The following is a 22,159-nucleotide window of genomic DNA, read 5'->3' on the forward strand; positions in this document are numbered from 1 at the left end:
CATTTTCATTAAATTCTAAAAAGTCTCTAATTTCTTTCTTTCTTGAGCAAGTTATTAATTAGGTCATTGTTCAACTTCCATGTATATGTGGGCTTTTCATTGTTTTTGTTGCTAGTGAAGATCAACCTTGTCCGTGGTGATCTGATAGGATGCACAGGACAATTTCAGTATTTCTGTATCTGTTGAGGCCAGCTTTGTGGCCAATTATATGGCCAATTTTGGAGAAGGTACTATGAGGTGCTGATAAGAAGGTATATTCTTTTGTTTTAGCATGAAATATTGTATAGATATCTATTAAATACATGTTTCATAACTTCTGTTATGTCTCTGTTTTGTTTCTGTTTCCATGATCTGTCCATTGACAAGCGATTTGTGTTAAAAGTCTCCCAGTATTATTGTGTGAGTTGCAATGTGTGCTTTGAGTTTTAGTAAAGTTTCTTTTATGAATGTGGGTGTCCTTGCATTTGGAGCATAGATGTTCAGAATTCTTGGTATTTTTCCTTTGATGAGTATGAAGTGTCCTTCCTTATCCCTTTTGATAACTTTTGGTTGAAAGTTCATTTTAGTTGGTATTAAAATGGCTACTCCAGCTTGTTTTCTGTAACCATTTGCCTGGAAAATTGTTTTCCAGCCATTTACTCTGTCTTTGATACTGAGGTGTGTTTCCTGTATGCAGGAAAATGCTGGGTCCTGTTTACTTATCCAGTCTTTTTTTCTGTCTTTTTACTGGGGAATTGAGCCCATTGATGTAAAAAGGTATTAAGAAATAATGATCATTGCTTCCTGTTAATTTTATGTTGTGTGTCTATCTTCTTTTGGGTTTGCTGAAAGATTACTTTCTTGCTTTTTCTAGGGTGTAGTTTCCCCCCTTGTATTGATTGGTGTCTTCCATCTATTATCCTTTGTACTGCTGGATTTATGGAAAGATATTGTGTAATTTTGGCTTTGACAGGGAATATCTTGGTTTCTCCACCTATGGTAACTGAGTTTTGCTGGGTATAGTAGCTTGGGGTGGCATTTGTATTCTCTTAGATTCTGTATAACATCTGTACAGGATGTTCTAGTTTTCATAGTCTCTTATGCAATTTTGATAGGTTTCCCTTTATATGTTATTTTTCTCTTACTGCTTTTAATTTTCTTTTGTGCGTTTGTTGTTTTGACTATTAAGTGGCAGAAATTTCTTTTCTGGTCCAATCTATTTTGAGTTCTGTAGGTTTCTTGCATGTTTATGGGCATCTCTTTCTTTAAATTAGGGAAGTTTTTTTTTCTCTAATTTTTTTGAAGATACTTATTGACCCTTTAATTTGGGGATCTTAACTCTCTTCTATATCTATTATCCATAGGTTTGGTTGTCTCATTGTGCCCTGGATTTCCTGGATGTTTTTGGTTAGGACCTTTTTGCATTTTGTATTTTCTTTGACTATTGTGTCAATGTTTTCTATGGTATCTTCTGCAGCTGAGATTCTCTCTTCTCTTGTTGATGATGCTTATATTTACAACTCCTGATCCCTTTCCTAGGTTTTCTATCTCCAGGGTTGTCTCTCTGTTTATGGTTTCTTTATTATTTCTATTTCCATATTTACATTCTCGAATGCTTTGTTCAATTTCTTCACCTGTTGGTTGTGTTTTCCTATAATTCTTTAAGGGAATTTTATGTTTTCTTTTTAAGGGCTTCTAGTTGTTTACTGTGTTCTCCCAAATTTCTTTAAAGAACTTACTTATGTCCTTCTTAAAGTACCCTATCATCTTCATGTGTTGTGACTTTAAATCAGAGTCTTGCCTTTCTGGTGTGTTGGAATATACAGGTCTTGCTGTGCTGGGAGAACTGGTTTCTAATGATGCCACATAGCATTGGTTTCTGTTGGTAAGGTTCTTGTGCTTGCCTTTTGCCATATGGTTATCCCTAGTGTTTGCTGGTCTTGCTGTCTCTGATTGTAGCTTTTCCATCCTGCAAGCCTGTCTGTCAGTACTCCCAGGAGACCAGTTTTCTCTGGGAGGAATTTGGGTATGGAGAGCTGTCACCCAGGGTACAGAGGTAAACCAGAAGTATCCTGTTCCTGGCTGTTTCTTGGTTCCTGTGTCCTGATGGATCTGGCTCATCCCTCTTGGGTCAGGAATGTGAGCAGAAGTGGTGGTCTTACCTGTGCTCACAGCTGTGTTGGCACTCCTGGGAGACCAGCTCTCTCCTGGTGGTATATGGGTATTGAGTGCTATGGCACAGGATCAGCTCCGGGTGTAGATGGAAACAGGAAAGATCCCGTCCCAGGCTGCTCCTTGATTCTTGTGTCCTGAGGTCTCTGGGCAGGTCTGTTGGAGCAGAAGTGGTGGTCTTCCCTGTGCTCATAGACATGTCAGCACTCCTTTGAGACCTACTTTCTCCTGGCAGTATTTGGGTATGGAGCACTCTGGCTCAGGATAAGTCTGTTATAAACTTTTTTTTCCTTTGTATTTCCATGTGTGTTTGAATGTACTGTGGTGTGTTTGGAGGTCAAAGGACAACCTGTGGGAGTGAGAGTTTTCCCTTTCAATTTTGTAATCATGTGAGTTTCAAAAATGGAATTCAGGTTCTTCAGGACCCACAAGCAACTTCAGCCCACTGAGTCATCTCTCCAGCCTTTTACAGGAGATTTGAGCATCTATATCCAGATGAGATCAGTAGTGTTGACATAAACTCACTTTCACACATTAGTAAATTATTTTCCTTTTATCAAATTCAATCTGAGTTGGAGCATGCACACACACTCCACAGTGCTTATATGGTGGGTAGTCAGAGAACATGGTTCTTTCTTTTCACCATCTAGATTCTGGGGACCAAATTGCCTTTACTCACTGAGTCATGTTGGTTAGCTCTGTGGCTTTATCTTGTGGGAACTCATAAGTCTTAAATATACTCCAGACAATTTGTGTCACTTTCTTACACGAGAAAGAGAATTGAAGTGCATTACAGTGCTGAAGAATGCTGAAGACATGCACGTGTAATACAATGAGGGAAATATATGTGAATATTTTCATCTATATTTTGGAACTGTGTATTTTCCTGAATCTTTAGTTTTTCACAATAAGTTTTAAAATAATAGGAGAAAGGGGGTAAAAATCAGACATATTCTAAGGCTGTGAAGTACCTTATCTATCCTACACTAAATTGAAGCTGCACTGGCTGAACATTAGGTGAATGGACACACGCGAGGACTCTACTTATTCACTGCTGTACCTCCAGCCTCAACAATCTCTTAAGTGTTGAGTGAAATATGAAGTCCAGAGTCTACTACTCATGTACTCACATATCTACATTTGCTATTCAGAAACCATTTTGCAATAGAGTCTAATTAAGAGTAGAGATTTGACAACCTAAGTTAATTGTTACATCTCTGAATATTAAGAAATAGATATTATTTAACATGTGAGCCAATTGGACTTTAGCATATTATTAAGGCATAAAAATTGAGAGTATTTAAAAGTGTTATTATCTTGGTGAAGGGATTAAAAACAGTCCCAATATTTTCATATTATTGTTTAACAAAGGGAAAACTGGAGAGAAAGGGCACTTGATATAAATTCCTATATTATTAGTACAAAAGACCTCTAGTCTTACTTCCTAAGACTACTAATATGTTTATTGCAAATATCAGTACTGATCTCAGACAGAGGCTTATAACATAGAGTTCTTCATCCTAGCTGTCCCACAGTCTCCAGAACTCTCTTGCCTTAAGCAGCTTTTACATTTTGAATGTAAGACTTCAACTCTGAAGGGGTCTGACAGGTATAGACTGAACCTCTTGAAAATTGGCTTCAGGGAAAAGCTTAGTTACCAGCGAGACGTTAGAACTTGAAATTCAGCATAAAAGGGTTTTATGATGTGAGCTTATAATGTTTCTTTATCTCCAAAAATAAATGCACAATCATCCCAGAGCCTCAAAAATCTTTTATTTTTAGAGTCTGACCTTTTTCTATGAAGAAGAATTCTTAGTCATTCTTAGTATTCATCTGACAAAAAATTTCCAGTATTCTTGACATTAAAAATTATATTAGATGATCTAAAAAAATTACATGAACATTTATAAGATTTTCTAGTATCATTTGGTTTCCAGTGATTAGAACTGAGTTGTGCTTGTAAAGGAAGAGAGTGGCTGTACAGCACACTCCTGTTAAAAGCCACCTACAGATGACACTGAGGATGACTAATTCCAAGGAACTGGATACAATACACTTTTCTCAGAGGAAACAACTTGGTTTCTAAAGAGCATTTACTTCTGACATTTCAATTCCTGATTTCAAGGGCTGCACACTGTGCACTTCTGTGCCACACTTCGGGCACGTAAAGTATATGTCAAATAGGAAGCTACTCTTAACACAGTAGTAACAAAATACATGTTCACATCCAATAGTGTGAGGCATTGTGGGCCACTCTCCACACAGAGCACACTCTTTTCCACTGCTGCCTAGTGTACTGTCATGACCAGCAGCACCAGTAAGAGGGATACACCAGGAAGACAATTTGGCTTTCAACTTCTGGATATTGATAAGTGGTAAGAGAAAAATCAGAAACTCAGCAAAGCCATGCCAGAGAAGTTCCCTATTCATGTACTCAAAGCCAACTTCGCGCATGTTCTGGGGCTTGCAAAATACGGAATGAATGCCAAGGAGGCGTTCTGTCAAAGTTGCAAACTTTCCCTTTTGTAGGAAAATCAAGAAGTTTATCAACTCACCTAATTTTAAAAGTCCAACCAGAAAATTCATGAACTGTTTGGCTTTCCCAAAAGACGCTAAATGACGGTTTCGAAACAAATCATAACATCGTTCTTCTAACCACTTTCCCCCAATGGTGCACACAGCATACCACAGTTTCTGAGTTTTACTCGGTGGCTGGTATATCAGGTTGAGAGAAGAATCATTTTTGTACTGAATATTTAAAACTGACTGCCCCACAGTGGCATTTTTGGAGTAGATGGTGAACCTCCATAGGAAAAGCCACAGAAATGCTTTCACTTCTGGCTCAAAGCGAGCTAACAGTCCTGGCTTAAATCCATGAAAGCACTGAGTAAACTGGGACCACACAAGCTGCTCCAGGGCCTTATTCAGTTCAAGTGCATCCAACTGACTTATCCTCAGCACTCTGTTTGCACTCTGCATATTCTCTTCTTTGCCAGTCATATCTCCTCAGATGCTGTCTAGGAAAAAAACAATTAGGAAACATCAAGCAGTGGAATTCTTCTATCACCACTTTAGCTGCTTGTAAACACAGAAGATTGGTCTAGATTACTAATATGATAAAAAACAGTAAACAATTTCTTCTTAATTGGAATGTGTCTTTCTCTTCTTCCCTCCTTTATATCTTGACCCTATCCCACCCCCATCCTATGTCCCTTATGAGTTGGGAGGGAGGGTGATATAGACAGTAATGGATAAAGAGAAGGAAGAGATGAAGGAAGAGAGGGGGGGGGTAAAGAATGCGGGATGGATGTAAAGTGAGGGATAAAGAGGAGGAAAGGGAGGGATGGAAAAGGGAGAGAGAACATAGCTGTTTACTTGCTCTGAAAATATACTTCTATATAATATTCCTTGTTTAGATATTCTGCCTGGAAGATTAAAATCCTAAAACTGACAATGAAGCCAAATAGCACAACAAATGGAGAAAGCTGAACTACACAGAACATGGCTACAGATGGTTAAATCCAGGCCTCATTGTGAGTTTCAGCATTTCTATGGGATTTGAGGGTGTGTTTAAAGTCATCCCCAATCTTCCTTAAATATACTTTCCTTATATTTCATTTCTGAAAAACTAATGTGTACTTTGGACACACAACTATTAAAGTGCTCAAAAGAGTGGCATGGTTAAAGATACATACTATAATAATTTCATAAATATATAAGAAAAGAAATAGATGCTAAAGGAGGAAGAAAGTAAGAAAAATCTAAAGCATTAACTAAAGTTAGTTAGGTATGAGTGCCTCAGAAGTCATTTACTATTGCTAACTACAGCAGCAAAAACATCTGGTCACTGCAACAATTGATATGCAGATCAGTTGACATCCTATAGATGAATCAGAAAACTCAAACTTTGACCCAAATTACCTGTAATTTCTAAGTGGTTCCTTCACTTGATCTATTTTCCTGTAGAATATAAACACGTGGAACTCTGGGAAGATGAAGATAAAATTGTGATTGCAAGAAAATTGCAAAATTGGTGAGGCTTTGCCCAAAAATGCCAATTCCAAGTTAGAAGATGAGTACGTTCTGGGGACTTATTGTACAGCATGGCTACTATTGTCCCCATACCTGTTTGAAGCTGGCTAAGACTATCTTCAAACACATATGTGTATACGTGCACACATGTACTTCCACTAATGATGAGCTGTGATGGATACGTTTGTTTAATTGAAGTACTTATCTCACAGTGTATGCATATATGTGGTCATCATGTTATTTATTTTATATATATAGCCCTTGTAAACTACATACTACTAAGACTGGGCTAAAACACAGTAAGGATTTTTTAGCACATGAAGCTTAAACACATTGTCCAGCCATTGAGAGGCCCAAGCCAGCAACACACAAAACCAAGACTTACACTAGAGGCATGGATCCTGTGGACATCAACTGTTGCCAATGTGATTTGAAACCAGGGTTTTCACCTGATCCTCCCCATCCTTGGGTTTCTTGAGTCTAAAACAAAAGGCTAGAGACAAAAAAAAAAAATTAAATTCCGTCAAATTTAATTATTTTATTAAATTTAGTTAAAGGCATATGTTAAATGTTAATTTTTAGATAGTAAAAGAACCAAAAACCTCCTAAAATGAATTAGTACTTTTTGAAATGAGGACTATCTGACAACACAGGACATTTTCAAGAAGTGAATTTTAATAATGCACATGTATCATAGATTGAATTAATGGGAGTTCAAACCCAGGAAACAAAATGACCCATGAACAGGGCAAGCTGCCTGGTGACACCTCTTCCACTCAAGCAGACCTGGAGGATGATTTCCCCATCCAAATGCCAATCCTCTTCTGAGGGACCACTAACCTGTGCTCCGTTCCCGTGGCCCCTGCAGCACTCAGCGGCCTACCAGAAGTTGATAGAGAGTTCTGCTGCACAGCTGCTTCAGGAGGCCTTTACCTCATACTTGCCAAGAGCTACAGTAAAGAATTGGGATTAAATAGAGAGAAACTGGTTAGTTCATATTGTTGATCCTCCTATAGGGTTGCCGACCCCTTTAGCTCCTTGGGTGCTTTCTCTAGATCCTTCATTGGGGGCCCTGCGTTCCATCCTATAGATGACTGTGAGCATCCACTTCTGTATGTGCCAGGCACTGGCATAGCCTCACCAGAGACAGCTATATCAGGGTCCTGTCAGCAAAATCTTGCTGGCATATACAATAGTGTCTGGGTTTGGTGACTGTTTATGGGATGGATCCCCAGGTGGGACAGTCTCTGGATGGTCCTTCCTTTAGTCTCAGCTCTGAACTTTGCAACTCCTTCCATGGGTATTTTGTTCCCCATTCTAAGAAGGAACTAAGTATCCACACTTTGGTCTTCCTTCTTCTTGAGTTTCATGTGCTTTGTAAATTGTATCTTGGGTAGTTTAAGTTTCTGGGCTACTATCCACTTATCAGTGAGTGCATATTATGTGTGTTCTTTTACTCCACAGAACTGTGTCTCTAGTTGCATATGTAGCAGAGAATGGCCTAGTCGGCCATCAATGGGAGGAGAGGCCCTTGGTCTTGTGAAGATCATATGCCCCAGTACAGGGGAATGCCAGGGCCAGAAAATGGGAGTAGGTGCGTTGGGGAGCAGGGCAGGGGGAGGGTATAGGGGACTTTGGAGATAACATTTGAAATGTAAATGAAGAAACTATCTAATAAAAATGTATTTAAAAAAAGAGAAACTAAGTGTCATTTCTCCACTCTTCTAATCTAGTCCACTGCCAATGACAGTCAGCTCTGTGTACAACGTTTTCCCTTATGCATTCTTCACTCGCTTTCCGATAAAGACCATTTTTTCTAAATATGTTCTCCCCTCCACTAGGCCCCCTTCTATTGCTTTATCTACCTTCCGGTCCATCAGACACTGCCTACCCTGGAACACAGTCCTCTACAAACCAATACCCCAGATGCTTCTTAAAGAACCACTATCACCTTATACTGTGTATCTTTTTTCTTCTTTTGTTTAGAACATGTGTCCCCTTTCTTCAACTGAGAGACTAAGTAAGGGACCAAGTACCATTTCCTTCTCTGATCTAAAATCTGCATTGGCTGCCATGTGCCCTTGACATTCCAGCTTCTTCTCTTTATCTCTATACATTGGATATAATGTACTTGTTAATTGTTAATTTCCTCTACTACATGATAAGTACCGATGCTATGACTATTTGGAAATTATCAGAGTTGAATCAGGGCAACTATCATAATTCCTGGAATACAGAGGCATTTTATAATTATTTGATAAATAGAAAAATGAACAGAATGAAACTTTAGGGTAAAAAAGTAACCTCCAAAATTATTTCCAATTACCATTAAAAAATACTGGAACTTACTTACTCTGTTAGAGACAGTGATATAATAGAATGAATGGCAGTTGTGAGTATTGTGGAGCTTACAATTTACCTAGGTAAAAGAGGGAGACAGGACGGGTAAGCTATATAAAATAAGCAGGCAATGTACAGTGAGCTGCAATATGTGATTCTCAAGGGGAAACTGAAGGCTCTACATTTCCAACTGCATTTCTGGAGACAGGTTCCTGGAGAGGAGCTATCTAAGCAGGTTCTGGGAAGGAGCAATAGGGTCAGTATGGTTACAGCAACTAAACCCATTATGAGCAGAGGTAATAACAGGAGCCAGAAGCTCAAGAACAAGCAGAAGGCTGAAAAGGAAAGAAAAAGACAGATCCTAAAGGCTTGTTCTGGCTACTCATTAGAACAGGTTTCTGCTGGCTGTGAGAAGGGCTGGCAGCCCAATGACTATTTAACAGGCTGTGAGGTTGATCCAGTGAGAAGCTAATGGTCTGTAAATTATAAACCTATCTGTGGAGACAAAGAAGAAAATGTTCAAATCTAAAGTGAGGAAGGAGAGTTGGCATTCCAGTGCTCTATTATGGGAAATTTATGAATGGAAGGCCACACATACAATTTTGAAGTCTGGGGTTTCTATAAGATGGGGTAGAGAGTTTGGGTGCAGATTTTTATAAGTTCAGGCATTTCTCATATAATTTACTTTATCTGGTTAAATATTAAATGAAGAAGCTACTGATATAAACTTCTGGTGTCCCAAATCTTCTCACAATGCATTCAGCTTTCTTTAAAACAATAATCTTACTTACATTTGATAAAAAGATATAAATATATATAAGACACATGTATTTTTGCATGTTCCACATATTCCATATATTCACTCATCTAGTGCAGTCCTTCTCAAACTGAAGATCTTCCCAGAATCACTCCCAGGATCACAGCAAAGGATGGCTGACTTCTACCTTTTCCTGTTTCTTTTTATTTACTTTAACTTATTTACTTTACATTCTGATACCAGTTTCCCCTCCTTTCTCTCTTCCCAGTCCCTTCCTCTGCCATTCACTGTTTTCCTTTTCTCCTCAGAAAAAGGGGGCCTCTCATAGATATCAAGCAGCTTTGGCATATCAAGTTGCAGTAGGACTAAGTGTATCTTCTCCTATTGAGCCTAGACAAGGCAGCCTAGTTAGGGGGAAAAGATCCAAAGGCAGGCAGCAGAATCAAAGACAGCCCCTGCTCCTGCTGTTAGGGATCTTACATGAAGACCATGTGTGTTACATATATGTAAGGGGCCTAGGTCCATACTATGCATGCTGGCTGGTTGGTGGCTTAGTCTTTGTGAGCTCAAGTTAGTTGATTTTCTTGTGGTGTCCTTGACTTCTTTGGCTCCTTTAATCCTTCCTCTTCCAAAGGATTCCCCAAGCTCCACCTACTGTTTGGTTGTGGCTCTCTGCATGTTTCCATCAGTTGGTGGGTTAAGCCTCTCTGATGGCATTTATGCTAGGCTCCTGTCTGCAAGTATTTCAGAGTATCATTGTGTGAGAAATGGGATCCCTCTCATGGATTAGGTCTCAAGTTGGCCCAGTCACTGATTGGCTATTCCCTCCCTTCTGCACCATCCTTATCCCAGAATAAATTGTAAGAAAGAAATTTTATGGGTCTAGGGTTTTGTAGCTGGGTTGGTATCCCAACCCCTGAATTGGAAGTATTGCCTGGTTACAGAAGATGACCATTTCAAGTTCTATAACCACCATTGATAGGCACCTTCATTATGGTCACCCTCATAGATTCCTGGGAATTTCCATTGTCCTAGGTTTCTAGCTCATCCTAGAGATGATCCCTGATCCCAATTACAGTTGTTTTTCCCAGTACTGTCTCCATCAGTCCTACCCCAACCAGATTGAGCCTGTTCTAATTGCCAAGTCCTCTCCTACCCAGTCCCCTCCCTCCATCAACCTCCAATGTCTATTCTATTTCCCCTTCTTAATGAGACTCAAGAGTTCTCCCTTGGGCCCTCCTTGTTACTTAGCTTCTCTGAGTCTGTGGACTATGTACTTTTTGGCTAATATACACTTATAAATGAGTACACACCATGTTTGCCTTTCTGGGACTGGGTTATCTTACTCAGGATGATCTTTTTTAGTTCTATCCATTTGCCTAAAAATTTCATGATGTCATTGTTTTTAATAGCTAAGTAATACTCCATTGGGTAGATGCACCACATTTCCTATATTCATTCTTTTCTTTTGAGGGCCATGTAGACTGTTTCCAGATTCTGGCTATTACTAATAAAACTGATATGAACATAGTTGAGCCAATGTCCTTGTGGTATGGTAGAGCATCTTTTGGGGATATGCCCAAAAGTGATATATCTGGGACTTGATCTACTCTCAAATATCTGAAAAAACACCAAATCGATTTCCAAAGTTTGTACCCCTACCAGCACTGGAGGAGTATCCCCCTACTCCACAATTGGGCCAGCACAAGCTGCTATGCCTTGAGTTTTTGATCTTGGTCATTCTGATAGGTGTAAGATGAGATCTCACAGTCATTTTGATTTGCATTTTCTTCACCAAGAATGTTGAACATTTCTTTAGGTTCACCTTGGCCATTAGAGATTCTTCTGTCAAGAATTCTCTGTTAAATCCATACCCCATTTTAAAAATTGGGTTATTTGTTTTGTTCATGTCTAATTTCTTGAGTTCTTTATACATTTTGGCTATCAGGCTGGGCTCCAAAGACTTTGACTTATTAGATATGTCATGGGTCTACAAGATTTCATGCTCAAGTGATTTAGAAAACCTCTGGGTTAGTCAGTTACAAAACAAAATTCATCCTTTTTTTCCTCTTCCTATCACCTGTGCATGGTTGTCCGGTTACTCGTTTCTAGCTGGTTTTCATCACTTTGTCTACAAAAGCTGGTATAAACCTTTCAGTGACTCAGAATGCATCTTTTTCTATTAAGTCTTTAGGAAATTCAAGGGCATTGTTGATTTCACAAAAGTCCTGACTATAAATAATCTTGGAATACAGAGAAAACAACATGCCTTGGCTCCCAAGGCTATCACCCAGGCCTAAAATGAGAAGCAAGCAAACAAGTAAAGAGAACTAAGATTGTATATTCTCTCTCTCTCTTTTTCTCTCTGACAGAAAAACAACAACACCAACAAAAACAAAAAGCACTATTCTATTAGCTAACAGAAGCCTACATGATTTCTCTCCCAATTCAAATCATCAATGATAGCCCTGCATAGCTGGTCCCTAGTACTGAGTTTGATAGATGGCTTTCCTAGCCAAGAACAGATGAGATATTCAGCTTACTTTATAGGGCCAGCAGTACTAATTTAAATATTTCTTGAGTACTAGAACTGTGGAAGTTCCAGAATAGAATACATAACTATCTTAATATTACAGATCTAGAATTCAACAGAGACTGGCTGCTTCTAAGAGTTGCTCATGAATGATCAATTGTGAACTTGTATGAGATGGGGGGCAATGTTTGGAAGCCAGTTAGTTAATGTACTAGGTGAACACCATATCAACACCCCTAGCTAAAGCAATAATTAGAAAGATACCTCTGCTTCAATTCTTAATTGATATTTAGTAAGAGTTCAGTGAAGAGTTTCTCAGACACACAACCTTTTTCAAAACCCTTCTTTCTAGAGAAATTATACTTGAGATCATGTAGTAAAGAAGAATTTTTAATAACTACCAGAACAGTAGACTTAGGACTTAACAGAGTCTAACAGATCCAATATTTAATACTACTATTAAAAAAAAATTGTGTCTTATTCCTTCTGTTATAGTTTAGCATTTTTTTTCTTTGCTCCCCTCTTTAACCCCAAGCCTGGATGCAGTGTAGATTAGGAGCAGCTGGCCTGACTCCTCTCCTTCTGTGAGGCTCTTTAGTAGACCAAGAGACTTACGATTACACTGCTCTTCAGACTTTGCTCCCCAGATGGATAATTTGTTTCTTTGGGGTTTGTTTAAGGGTTTCTTTCCAAGATTTCAATAGTTTGGGTGACTTGTTTTAGTTATAAACCTAGAACACTGTCCATTGCACACCACAGTTTGTCCAACAGAGAACTTCACCTAGATTATATTCTTCATCCATCTTCACACAAATGTGACAGACTGAGAGAAGCAAAGTTAAAATCAAACTTTCCTTGGCTCAAGGTCTAGCTCTGTATCCTACTTGCTATGTGATCAAATAATAATAATAATAATAATAATAATAATAATAATAATAATTCATTAGCCTCAGATTCTTCTTCTAAAAGCTGGAAATAACAGCTACTTCAGTGGGTTGTTGAGATTAAATGAGGTAATATTGCAAAAGTGGCTTGGAAACTATAAAACAGTCTTATTACCAAATTGTTATTACCTTGGCTAAGGATGGGTGTAAAAGAAAAGCCTACAAGTTGATTTTGGCAAATTTCATTTGTAAACACTTCAATCTTCATTATTATACAATAAGCCTTATCCTGTGTCAAAAGAATTTGTCTCCAAGAAATATTGACCATATCATTAAAATGTAATTGTGGCAGACAAATTGTAAACATGATATCACTATTAGATGTGCTTATGTGAGCCAGGCAGGAAGACCTGACATTAGGCTTATACCACATATAGTTTTTATCTTGCCTGAAAAAGATAAAATGGCATCGGTAAAGAGTAAAGTTGGGTTCCATCATTACTAATGCACTTGGCAATTTAACCAATCAACATGGTTAAGCCTGTGACTAGGATATAAAGAAACTCCAAAGGCACACAGATATTGGGCAGGGCACACATAGTCCAAGTATTCAACCCTGGGTTTATCAACAAAATACTACATATAGTTCATCTTCTCCCCCAACTCCACTCCACCACCCTTTTCTGGCAGGCACAGATCTTTTAGAATACTTGCTTAGCTTTTTGAGATGGGCAGTGCCCAGGAGAGGAAACGATGAAATAAATCTAATTGGAAGTTCAATTAATCTGATTACAGAATCCTCTTCCTTTCACTGCAGTATAATAAGATTTGTCCCATAATAGGCGTGAAGTTAAAAAAAAAAAAGCAAGCCATAAATGCCTTTAAATCACATAAAATCATTTCAACATAATGCAAGTAGTCCGTGTTTTAGTAACTTCTAATTCTCTGACAAATACTTATTCAACTTAATATTCATTGGGCATAAAAACACCAGCCAATCTCCTAGGTGGTATTTTTGATCTAAGTATTTATTATCAGTGAACTTCCCTTTTTTCACATACTTGAACACAATTGAGCTTTAGTAAAATCAGAACTTCCCATGGATCTTTAAATCAAAGAATCAGTCTCAAAATGTGAAAATAGTGAAGAGGGCCACAAAACTCCCAAGAAAAAAAGATAAGAAACTTTCTTACTTAGGAAAAAGGAACAGGCTGTGCAAAAGACCCGAGATGTGAACTCCTGGCTATGGTCTTGCTGAGAGTCTTGGAGAACGATTTCAGCAGGAGTTGCTGGAATGTATCCTTGGTTAGCTCATCAGTGGGTTTTCATATGTCTCCTGGCAGAGGTAAGTTAGTTTCAAACATGTTGACTCAAAGTTGAAGAGTTCTAAAAAAAGTCAACCTCAATCATTTTGCTTTTGTAAACTGAAATTATTCTGAGTTAAATCAGTAAAAGATTGATAATGTTTTTCAAAATGCCCAGAAGTTTCATCCTATTCCACCTTTAACACCCCATTCGAATATATTTTGCCTCATTTTGTAAACCATGTTAATCTTAAGAAATATTTATTATTCAGGCAAAGAGGCATATAAAACTGATTAAAATTATAATTGTGATATACAAGTTAGAGACAGATTTTATTCTTTAAGAATATAGGGGAAAGATGCTGAAGGCAAAGTTAAGAACAGATAAAAAGTATAATACCTCCCAGGGTTTTAAGGTAATTAAACTAAGTTGTCACATAAAGATGTTTAAGACCAAATGACCCAGCACTAAAAACTGTTAAAAAGGTCCCCTGCTGACATTTTATCAGGGTACATGTCACACTGCTTTCCTTTCAGATTAAAAGAAAAAAAAATCTTGAAAACAGATATTTCAAGAGCAGCAACATATAACCACATGCCTTAAATAGCCCCTGTTTTCTTTTTGATCTTCATTTCCAAAAATAAAACCTTTATTTTCTACATACATTGAAAAACCATAGCAAATGATTTCACCTCATTGAGGAAGAAGGAAATTTTCAGTTTGTACTTTAAAGCTTTTATTGTGTGGCACAAATTATGAATGAATATATTTTATTTAAAAAGACATTATTGACAGAAATCTATCAATAATAATGTGGGTATTGTCAAGGGCCTGTCAATATTAATGTAATTATGATTAAGAGGATAAAATGGATTTTAGCTATAATACCAAGTAACATCTCCTACATTGCTGCTATCAATATACACATTATTATTGACCGGTTCTGGGATCCTCAGAACTAGATGTATTGCCATTAAACATATTTGTCAATGCATACTGCCTACAGAAATTCTACATTTAAATTTACAATCCTGTAAATGTTGTCAGCAGAAACCTCTAAATTGTGATGAATCTCTAGGCCATCTGCTGCTGGGAACTCATCCTTAGTAGGACCGAAATCACAGCTACACTGTCTTAGGAATTCCATTTATCAAAGTGGATGGAAGTTCATTTGATTTCTCTCTAGGTTTTTATAGGTTTTAGGTTAAAACTTCATATTTGGAGGTTGTGTGACTAATCTCTAAGTGCAGACCTTAAGGTTTGAATCTAAAAAGATATTCTTAGTGTAGTCAGATAGATTTACTGTCCATTGTACTGAAATCAATACTAACAAATGGTACATGCATCAGAAAGGGACTTAACTGGATTCCCAGAGTACACTTCAAACATAGGTAAGAGTAAAGCATGGCTAAGATCCATTAGGATACCATGACCTCTGGCTCTCTGAACAGTGCTAAACTCCATCTAATTCTACTTCTGCCAGACTTGCTAAATTAATTGTAACTACTCTGTTGTTCCTCCCTCTATTACAATTAAATTTACTTTCAATACTTTATAGATAGTCAGTTTGATAAGTCACAATAATGCTCATTTGGATACATACAAGACACATAAAACTTTCAAACTGTGGACATTAGGTCTTCAAATTTGTTTTTAATTGAATTCGGTCTTTTCTAAAATGTATGAAAAATAGAGTTCTCACAAAAGAGAGTAGCGATAAGCTCCTTACTGGAAGGGATATGGATACACAAACACACATATGTATATATTTCCCCCTCTTTGAAAAGACCAAAGAAACCAAACCAAACCCAAAAGGTATAACTTTCAAGACTAAATTCATATTACACACAACATGTCCCACCAAAGTCCTTGCTTATTTTAGCTACTGTGCACTTGTTTCAGTAAGTAAGGTTAACTAAAACACTATCTTAAAACCTTAAAACAGAATTTCTAACACCTTTACTTAACCTCACCTTTTTTTTTTTTTTTTTTTTTTTTTTTTTAAGAAAGCAGCGGTTGTTCACATATTCTTTTCTTTCAGAAAGTTGCTATTTTTACATCATACAGAGGGTTAGGGTTAGGTTAGGGGCATACTGCAACACTAAAGACATGCTTGACTGCACACAGGAAATGGCATGCCAAAGAGACTCTGCACAAGTCATTTTACTACAACACATTCCTCATTACCTGGGGGTGGGGGTGGGGGGGGTGGGGTGAAAAAAAATGTAAACAAAAAAAATTGTAATTTACAAGAAGTGTTTTCTCAAAGTTTGAAAAGAGCAGATAGAAAACAAGAACCCCTTTCCAATCAGAGACATGGTTATATAAAACTGACTTTAAAAAGCTGTAAAGAAAATATAGCAGGATATATGATAAGGGGACAGTTATAGGAAAATTAAAACAAAAATTAGAACTTAAAAGATTAATAACTACTATAAAGTCACCATGCTAGAAGTGGCAGAGTATGCTCTGTCCTGTGCCCTATACCAACAAGATGATGATGGCCCAGCAGTATAACTACTTGAAAGTGGCACTAGAGCACACACTGCAGGAATTATTTTCAAAGGCTATGTACGCCTAAAGTGCAGAGACACCAACTACAGCAAACGTCGATTCTAAGCATTCGCACAGACAGGTGAAATACCTGAAGAAAGCACATCTTCAAAGTATTCTAGAAATTCTGGGAGTTTTTGGATCAACTTGCTTAAGAGAAGAATTTCAAATGACTTCAAAATTATTAGAACATAGATTTAACTGCAATTTTTATGGTAAAAGAGAATGGGAAAATATCCCCAAATGAACAAAAAGGTATCAAGTATGGACAAGAAATTACCAAGTAAAACCTAATTGTACCAGACACTACATATTTCCTTTATTTTGTGTCCTGGAATCTGTCTAAAACAGTAGCTGTTATTATGTTACTTTTAAAACAAATATAATTTAAGGTCAAGTAACAATTAATAAATTGCTGGTAATCAATCCAAAATTTGTAGACAATAAACTTAGCTTTTTTGCTGTTGTTGTTGTTGTTCCTCAGGATCATTCAAAAGACAGATTTCATAACTAAGCTCTCCAAACTACAGATGAAGAAAGTAATTAAAGGAATGTGGTAAATCACCCAAGCTCCCATCCACATTCCCTCCCCTATACATTCCGTCAGGGACTCAATCAAAGGGCCTGAATGTCAAATCTAAAAAGAGTCTTCTCTGGGTAAAAAATGTGGTTTGATCATTTATTATGAATACAGAATTGTATGTAAGGTAGATATTATGCCAACACATCTCCAAACACAAGGGTTAGACAAGATAGAGACAGAATTACTTTGGAGTTCCTGGTTGATACATTTTAATAAGGACGGAAAGACAATTGGGTGGTATTTTATCTTTACTCACTCAGGAAAGAAATCTGAGCTCTGATAAAAATACATAATAAATACAGGAAAAAAAAAAGCTACAAAAAAAAAAAAAAAACCACCAAGAAACAAAAAACCCATTATAGAAAGGGACTTTTGACTGTCTTGAAGGAAATGGGCTGGAAAGGCACACAGTCCACAATGGGAAGGCCAGGAGATGACTACTCCTCTCCCCTTCTCCACTACCATGTATAAAACTCAGTTGAAATCGCTGCCAGGCTCACAGTCAAGGAGAGATGGAGCAGCTGAGGCTTTCCCCAAGGCTTCTCTCACATTCTCACGGCACGCAGGAGGGCCACAGAATACTTAGAAGTTACCTTTACTTCACAGGAAGAAGACAGGGACTACGTAGCCTACATTCCTGTTGTCCAACCAGGTTCACCAAGAATGGGGGAAAGGTGCAAGCAATCTCAAATGAACGTTGGTTCTGACATAAAAACTGATACAGCTCAGACTTTCTTTGTACTATAGGAACCTGAAAATTACTTAATGCCCTGCAGATCATATAGTGCTAGATCCCTAATTTTCCTAGACAAGGCATGACCAGCAAGTCTTCACATACCTTCAAGGCTCAGATATTGAATGGATCAAACAGAAAATTAATGCAAAGGCTTTGAAGACCTTCAATTTAAACAAAACAAGGATATTCAGTAGGAAGGGAAATGGGAATTATGAGTGATCAAAAAGACAGAATTAAACTTTTCTTATTTTTAAAAAATAAGATAGCATTGCCATGTTTGTCCCTTTTAAAAATAAGGAATACATAACTTTAGGATGCCAGAATAACCGGATGAATGCATACTGAAAACAATGAACAATTGTGCTAAGAAGAATTTTCATGCTGAGGAGCAAGTCAGATCATCGGGTCCAAGATGTGAACTAGATCCTTACAGGAACACTGTTGTAAAAGAACATATAAATAGCTGTGCTTGTTAAACGACAGTTGACAGCCGGCTTGCTTTGTCTCTCCTCTGCATGGCTTCAGGAAATTTCTACAAAAGTTCTTTTATGGAACAATTTTAAAGCCACAGATTGAGTGCTACCTCTAATTACTAAAGAAGAGAATTAGTCCAAAAGGTAGAGCTGGGCAGAAGCAAACTATAATCAAGACTAGAACTTAATTCTTTTCATGTTAGTGGCCTAGTATGCTCAGTTTCTTTACTTTTTAAAGAAAAAAAAGGGGGAGGGTCTTTTTTCCTACTAATTCTGACTCATTTTTCAATTCTCCTCATTCTGGATACAAGTAATTGATAGTACAAAAAGGATCAAGACAGTAACAGAAAGAAGCTACTCCAAATCCATTCTGTTCAGGTTTAACTAAAGGCCACACATTCCTGGAGGGTGTTTTGACTACAAACTGGTAAGGGTCGGGATGGGGGTCCTTAGTCATACACCAATTATCTAAAATAATCAAGATGAAAAATGTGGCAAAGGGTCCCACAGAATATTTGAAACCGATAGTCTGGGAAAGTTTCAATCCGTGAAAAGTTCTTTTGCTAAGTGTTGCTGTGTGAAAAATGGCACGTGAATAAACTACTGAACCAACAAAGACTTTTAAGGACTCCCCACAAAGAAGAGAAATGATTATAACATTCCTTATAGCAAACCAATGGATTGCAATGTAAGTCAGAAACTAACTTGTAAGAAAACCTTCCATAACTCTTGCCACGAAGACCAAGAATGGGCTGTTGGAAACGTTGAAAGTCCAAAACACTGAAAAACTCATAAACTACAAGAGATTCTTATTTAAGAGTTAAAGCACTCAATCTAGTACTGTTCTAAAGGCGAGGAGGCGCTTTCCGGGCTGTCTGCAGCGTCGCCGCGGGGCGTGCAGAGGCAGAAGCGTTGTCTGCGTGACAGCGTTAAACTAGAGGAAAACTAGGCGTCTGGCTTGCTTTACCGCCTTTGCGGAACCGAGACAGACTGAGCCACCGCGGCCTGCAGCCAAGGCAAGCTTCGCGACGCCGTCCTCGCAGAGCGTGCGGCCCGCGCGCCCTACGGCGGGGCGGCTGCGAGCGGACACTGACCTGCGGGGTCTGCGGGACGCCCGGGCGCCGCACGGCCGTTTCTCAAACAATCTCCGGAAAGCTGGGCATTCCGTGGCCGCATCTGGGTCGCCCTCACTTCCGGAATCTGCGGGCTTCCGGAGCGACGGAAGACCCGGAAGTGGCTGAAGAGAGAGCGGGGAATTACACCCAGAAGCAACACCGGGTCTGAGGAAAGCCGGATAAGGCCTGGCCACGGAAAATGCCGAGGAGCCGAAGGGACGAAGAGACGAAGGGACGAAGGGACGAAGGGAAGAGACGCCCAAGAGGACACTCCACGCACTGGGATTGGTCCGCAAAGCTGCCTCTGATTGGCAGAAGCGTCACCGAGCGGTCAGCGCGGGGTCAGGGCCGGGCGTGAAGAGGCTTTGCTGTCCCGGCCCAGAGGGAGGTCTGGGCTCTGCGGGCAGGCTCTGGGCCCAAGGACGCCGCTGACGGCCGCTGGACAAGTGCCGCCGGCTGGCGACCCGGCGCCTGCGCACCTGAGGGCCGGGGACTGACCTTGGGTCCTCCCGGTTGTCGGTCTGACCTTGTCCCCAGATGTGTGGCAGCACACTAGGTCCCCATCGGGCAGCCACTGGGGCAGAGGCTGCAGGCCACCCGATGGGAGGCAGGCCAGTGACAAGGAGCTAGAATGGCCTTGGCTGGGTGGGTTGGTCGGGAGGTACTTAGGAAATCAGGTAGAGCCTACCGAAGTTGTAAAGTCTTTTTAATGCTACCAACCCCGCCTGCATCCCCAGGCTCGTGGAGGTAGTGATACAAAAATACAATTGTCTCCAATGCCCCAAAACTTTTCATTGTATTTTGTTTCAGAAATTACCCAGAGCATCAGAGTTCTGTGCATGACACATGGACAGCATAAAGGAGGCGGTAATAAGAACCTCAGAATCATGCACTCAGTACAATTCTGATTCTTTGTTTTTTGTTTTTTAAATAATGTGTGTTTTTAAAAAAACAAAACAAACAAAAAAACCTTAGTATCTGGAGTATATTAAAGGAGAACTTGGGAGCAAAATTGGGTGGAAGACAAAGAAAGCAAACAAATCCCTTTTTAACAAGTAACCTGACAGTGTAGAAAACACTGTAGGAGGAGCTCCAGTTTGCTACAGTAGGTATGGAATACAGATAGGGACTGCAGGGATGTGTCTAGAGATGCACCAGTATACCCACCCCATGGTGACCACTATCTTCTTGTGATTGGTTTGAAATACAGCCTACTCTAACTGTAAGGTATGGACACGATTCTAAGACAGCTTAAAGGGATACAAAATACTCATCAATTTGATGCATTGGCCATTATATTGAAAGTGTTCCAAAAAATTTAAAGTAATGGGGTTCCTATTATTATGTAGGGAGCTGTTGTTCAAAATAGTGAATTCTCTTTGAAGAGCAAGGCTTTGACTTAGTTGTGTAGGAAGGTAGCCCAAGGTAGGCTGTGATAGACTGTTTAGGTTTTGGTGTTTTTTGCTTTTGATACGGGCTTTTGCAATGTAGCTCTATGGTTGGCCTCAAAGCACTTCTGTCTCAGCTGCTATGTGCTGGGAAGACAACTGCATATTTTCTTGCCTAGTTCACTTGATTTTTATGAGGACAAAGGTGAAATTAAAAAAAAATAAAATAAAAATGGGACCAGGGAGAAGGCTCAGGAATGAAGGTACTTTCTGCCAAGCAGAAGGGACAAATTTCATCCTAGATACTCAAATGGAAAGATCACCTGCTCTTGAATCCTTCACTATGTCTCCCCCATATAAGCACATGCACACACACAATAGCAATTACATATAAACAAACACATCACACACATGTGCACACACAATAATGGCTAGAGAAGACATTTTCAGAAAGCATCTCTAGTTCAAAGAGTTTTAGTAGGTCTCATGAACACACATCACAGTATCTCCATAACAAAGATCCCAGCTGCACGAGAAATTTGAATTATATTAGATGATTCTTAAGAATGCCAGGAAGCATAGCATTTAAAATTACTGCTGAAAATATTTAAAATCAGGATATATTTATATAGTGTACTTCATTAATCTTTGTAGTGAGCTAGTAGTTTCAGAAAACTTGTTTTTATTATTTTAAAACTTGCCTTAAAAACATATCCACTCATTTATTGAACAAAAACCTGAGCTGGGCTTTATTCCTGGGCCAGGAATATTGCTAGACAGTGTTAATGAGAAAAAAAGCCAAAGAGAAGACAGAGATGGCCTATTTCTAGGAGCTAATAAGGACCTGTTTGGTCACTATGAAGATAATAAGCAAGGCATATCATATTTTGCATTTGTAAATTCAACACATTAATATTTTAACCAAGAATTATTCTTACAGATGTACAAAGGATCTTATGAAGACTTGACTGTGGTCTTTTAAGAAGTACTGAAAAAATTAATATATTTCATTTACTATGAGAATTTAAAGAAGAAAAAATTGATTAATCTTTTACCTTTAAAGTACAAAGAAAATAATGGCATCCTATATCCTCCTTTTGCCTTTTAGTGGTTTTTAGGCTCTAAAGAATTTACCAATAAAAATGTTAAGAACACATTGATTTATGCCTCTAACATATTTTTAAATTGCTGACTTTAAGAAGGTAAATTTATATTAGCATATTACATTATTCTTAAATCAATATAATTGGGTCTTTTAAGAAAAAGTTGATTGTACAATCTTTTAATGTTAGTGTTGCTGCTGTAAAGA

The 22,159-nt window shown here is 38.5% G+C and overlaps 1 protein-coding gene across 18 annotated transcripts; it reads right to left on the reverse strand.

Annotated features, from left to right (window-relative positions):
• Nucleotides 1–3,591: 3,591 nt before the first annotated feature.
• Pex2 (peroxisomal biogenesis factor 2) lies at nucleotides 3,592–22,000 on the reverse strand. 18 transcript variants are annotated; one of them, XM_030252469.1, is made up of 7 exons: nucleotides 19,442–22,000; nucleotides 13,891–14,033; nucleotides 8,537–8,602; nucleotides 7,024–7,133; nucleotides 6,569–6,676; nucleotides 6,073–6,136; nucleotides 3,903–5,168 (listed from the first exon to the last, which is right to left on the reverse strand). In XM_030252469.1, exon 7 carries the CDS (start codon nucleotides 5,149–5,151, stop codon nucleotides 4,234–4,236), a length of 918 nt encoding a protein of 305 aa, XP_030108329.1. In that variant the 5' UTR covers nucleotides 5,152–5,168; nucleotides 6,073–6,136; nucleotides 6,569–6,676; nucleotides 7,024–7,133; nucleotides 8,537–8,602; nucleotides 13,891–14,033; nucleotides 19,442–22,000; the 3' UTR covers nucleotides 3,903–4,233. The 18 variants fall into 18 exon arrangements, with proteins under 18 accessions (NP_033020.2, NP_001156774.1, NP_001156773.1 ...); NM_008994.4 differs by lacking the exon at nucleotides 8,537–8,602 and having other exon boundaries at nucleotides 3,592–5,168; nucleotides 19,442–19,652; XM_030252471.1 differs by lacking the exon at nucleotides 13,891–14,033.
• Nucleotides 22,001–22,159: the final 159 nt, after the last annotated feature.

Source organism: Mus musculus, chromosome 3 (assembly GCF_000001635.26).
Source record: "Mus musculus strain C57BL/6J chromosome 3, GRCm38.p6 C57BL/6J".
NCBI lineage: Eukaryota > Metazoa > Chordata > Mammalia > Rodentia > Muridae > Mus > Mus musculus.